The 4,051-nt window shown below is 40.9% G+C and overlaps 1 protein-coding gene across 1 annotated transcript; it reads right to left on the reverse strand.

Moving 5' to 3' along the window:
• Positions 1 to 1,595: 1,595 nt before the first annotated feature.
• Positions 1,596 to 2,842, reverse strand: LOC118416770. The gene is made up of 4 exons (XM_035822010.1): positions 2,657 to 2,842; positions 2,285 to 2,311; positions 2,041 to 2,107; positions 1,596 to 1,747 (listed from the first exon to the last, which is right to left on the reverse strand). Exons 1-4 carry the CDS (start codon positions 2,799 to 2,801, stop codon positions 1,597 to 1,599), a joined length of 390 nt encoding a protein of 129 aa, XP_035677903.1. The 5' UTR covers positions 2,802 to 2,842; the 3' UTR covers position 1,596.
• Between the last annotated feature and the right edge of the window lie 1,209 nt (positions 2,843 to 4,051).

A 4,051-nucleotide genomic window follows, 5' to 3' on the forward strand; every position in this document is an offset into this window, starting at 1 on the left:
CAAAGGACAACTTTTCAGCACCACGTGAGAAAACCAGTTGAAAACTGAAGTGTGGTTTCTAGAGGCTCTGACTTAAGGTTTGACAGGTCTCACAACGAGTAATCCGGATAAAGAATGGAATCTTTTACGTTTTCACTTTTTATATCATACTTCAAATATGAAAGAAAGCTTGTGCCCCTGGGACGCTCACGGTCTTGCTCACTTCACCCACCTCTAAAAATGGAAACCTGACTTCGGTTGGGGAGGTAAAAGACGGTGGAAGGAGAGGAGTGGGCTCTGTCTGCTTCTCAAATAGCGTGCTCTATGCACAGTGGATAACAAACCACTACCCTCACAGCCTAAATAGTGGGTCTACATGTAACGCTAGTTGACCTTTATCCAAAGGGTAACCTATATTCGTTGTGTTTTCCCACACGGTATTAAGGGATATCATGTCTACAGACGGTGGTTTCAAGTTGTAATATGTTCAAACTATTGTAGCTTAAAATCTATCGTCCGTCGACTTGATATTCCTAAAAATCCGTTTTTGGAAGCAACGGATATAGGTTACCCCTCGGATAAAGGTGAAGTAGCGTTACCTTTACCTCTTGTATGCCCTTTGTGACATTGTCAAAATAAGTCACTGACTTGAGTGCATATTGTCCATGTGTCTCTTGAAGCAACAAATACAACTTTGGTCTCTGTACGGTCGCTCGGCCATCGCCCTTTACTGAAAAGTGTTATTTTGTGACAGGGAGAAACAAAAACAAACCTCTCCACGTGGTTCCATGTGCCGTAGAGCCATCTGCATTCTCTCCCTCCTTCACCTCCATGGCGGGTACGTAGTCCGCCCCCCTGGCCCTGGTCCAGTCGTCCCGCGGGACGGAGAACCAGTTCCTCCCGTCATCCTCGCTCATCATGTAGGCCCTGCCGCAGTGACTCACCCCGTACAGCTGGGACTCCGCCCGGGACACGCCCAGCAGGCTACCCAGCATCGGGCTCAGAACTACAACAGGCACAGGAAGGGAAAAATAAATCTAAAGGCAGAGAAGTCTAGCGTCAGTTAGTCTATATCATTAGCGATACCAAGTACTGCAAGATAGTTTAGGATTTCGGATTGAAAGGATTGGTTAGCGGTTGGTTCAGGTAAACGTTTCATCGAGAATATCTTGGCATTAAACAACAATCTTTCCATGCGATTTGTGATTACAATCACGTACCTGTGATTACAAACACTATTCAGTACCATCAGATGTACTGAGACTGTTAGAAACAGTACTCAAACATCGCATAACGAATTTCTTCATTCACAACCAAGACATAAAGTCACAGCCGAAGTTTCGGTGACTGTCTGTCACCTTCTTCACTATCGATGTAAATATATAAATACTTTACATTTGGGACCAGATCTGTAAGCAGCGACGCCTTAGCTGCAGTACAATGTGATACAGTAAAAAAAATGCACCTAGTCGTTACAATTGGCCATGAATTTAAATGTCTTGGTTGTGAATAGAAGACCTTGCCACCCAGGATTTTCTCCAACCTGATGAACTTATTCACGAATGGGAGAAGTGATAGCGAATAGAAAATAGAAAATGTTAGCAATAAATGTTTAAGCTACCAATTCAGACAGTTTGCAAATGATCTACAGAAACGGAACGGATGTGAGATCAAGCTATTGCTTTCATGTCCCATACCCCGCCAGTTCTCATGTTCCGACTTGCTGTTTTCATCATGGGAGAAGCAGGCATTTAGTCCCTTGCGGCGTCTGAAATAAAAATCACGAAGAGAAATGAATTCCATACTGTATATCAATCTCGTGCTGGCTTAAGATAAGAAGTTAAGAAGTTAAGTTAAGAAGTAAAGGCTCAAATGTTGATAACTTCTCCTATATCAGAATGTACATTTTTTCTTTATTTTCGTGAAATAAATCTTTCGATTTGTCTACCTGGACTAAATGGGCGGCTCATTGAAGTTTGCTGTTGTACTGTTAAGCTTCTGACTGTTTATTTCATAGTAGAAAATCAGAACATTGGGCTGTGAGGATATCGTTCAACTTACCTGGCGTAGTTACAAAAGTACACCTTGTTGTTCTGTGAATCCACCAGAAAACTCTTTTCGCGAAATTCTGAAAAGAAAAATGGACAAGTAAGTAAACGATGCCAACAATCTTCTTAGAAAGCGAATGTTTCTTGTGCCCTGTGAAGGAGAACCAGCAGCCGTCGCAACAGGTTGTGAATCGAATTTCAATCAGATTTGTTCTTTTTAATTATTTTTTTATTTTTAAGAACAGCAAGTCACTTACCTGGTACGTTCTGTCTCTCAGGGTTCTCTGAAAGAAATGAGAAGGCATATTTAATTCTACCTTTTCCATGTATATAGTATACACTTCACTACAGTATTTCCATAGGCAACGAAAACGAGTTTAACTTTACCTACGGTATGATAGAAACAATGACCTGGCATCTAGAGAACATACATGCATTGTTACACCTGTCAATATCAAATGTACGTGATCTTGTGGGCGGGGACTGTGTGGCGGGGAACGCACGATGTAAAAAGTCATAATTTTCACCACTTACACAGTTATTTTTACCTGAACACATGCATGGGCCATAGTAAATACTCACTGTTTGAACATGACAGGAGTATGGAAAGTGAAATGAGGTACACATACCGACGATTTTGTAGAAGAATTGCAGCAGCTTTGCCTCTGTACGCAGACGCTTCCCCAGGAGTGCTGTCCCGCGGTACAGGGTCTCCACAGGCCCCACAAAGCGGTGGTCTCCCGCCCGCTCCTTCTCGTCAGGGTCGATCCGCATCTTAAACGTGAACTGGGGACGATCGTCCAGTTTGAGCTCAGGCCACTAAGGAATGAACGAAACACAAAGTCCAGGAAAATAATTGCTGAAGAGTACGTTTGATTAGTAAAAAGAAACGAATTCTAGATTTAAAAAAATTATTTGCCATGATCGTTCACAGGGCTTGATTAGATCTAGATGTAGGTGCATGACAATTTTACATTTACGGACACTAATCTACAAACGACTTTATAGTGTAGTATGTTTGTACATAGCATGCCGACAGGACACAGCCATTTCTAAGATTTTTTTTGTGGTCATGATCTTGCCTATATGATAACAATGAATAATATGGTACATTAAACGAATCCTCTTTAATTTTGTTTGGACCCACAATACGTTTGGCATTTAAGGTATTCTACCTTCATATTCTAAAATCACATAAGAGAGGAGGACCAGAATGTAACAGTGCGATATTCTCCACCCTATCCTTATCATACCTTGAACAAGACCTTGTTTGCTTTGACGATGACTGTTGGGCGTGGCCCGTCCGTCAGTCTGCCGAGGCTGACGTACTTGATGTACGGAGTTGAGATCAGCTTCATGGTGACGTTGTACGCCGCTGCCGTGGAGTTGGGGTCATGGCGAAGGTCTACGTTAAACGTTACCATTTCCCTGAAAAAGAGAGTTTATTTACTTGTAAATGCATGATTATATTCTAGAGTATTATCATTGACGAAAGAAAGATAATATGAAAGTTACACTATTTATTAATGGTGATGAATTGACGATACCAGTCACGTATGGTTTAATATTCCAGTCAAAAGCCTAATACAATGTATTTGGGCCTAATACAATGTATTCCAGGGCCTAATACAATGTATTCCTCAAATACAATGTATTACATCCACTGTATTACTCAAATACAATGTATTACGATTTCAAATACAATGTATTTCACAAATACAATGTATTACAGAGGCAAAATACATTGTAGTGAGCCCAATACATTGGAGCCCAATACATTGTAGTGAGCCCAATACATTGTAGTGAGCCCAATACATTGTAGTGAGCCCAATACACTGTAATACACTGTATTGAGTCCAATACACTGTATTGAGTCAAATACATTGTACTGAGTCAATTACATTGTAGTGAGTCAAATACATCGTAGTTAGTCAAATACACTGTACTGAGTCCTACACAGTGTACTGAGTCCAATACACTGTACAGAGTCGTATACAATGTATTTCAAAGTAAACTACATTACA

This window comes from Branchiostoma floridae, chromosome 5 (assembly GCF_000003815.2).
Source record: "Branchiostoma floridae strain S238N-H82 chromosome 5, Bfl_VNyyK, whole genome shotgun sequence".
NCBI classification, from domain to species: domain Eukaryota; kingdom Metazoa; phylum Chordata; class Leptocardii; order Amphioxiformes; family Branchiostomatidae; genus Branchiostoma; species Branchiostoma floridae.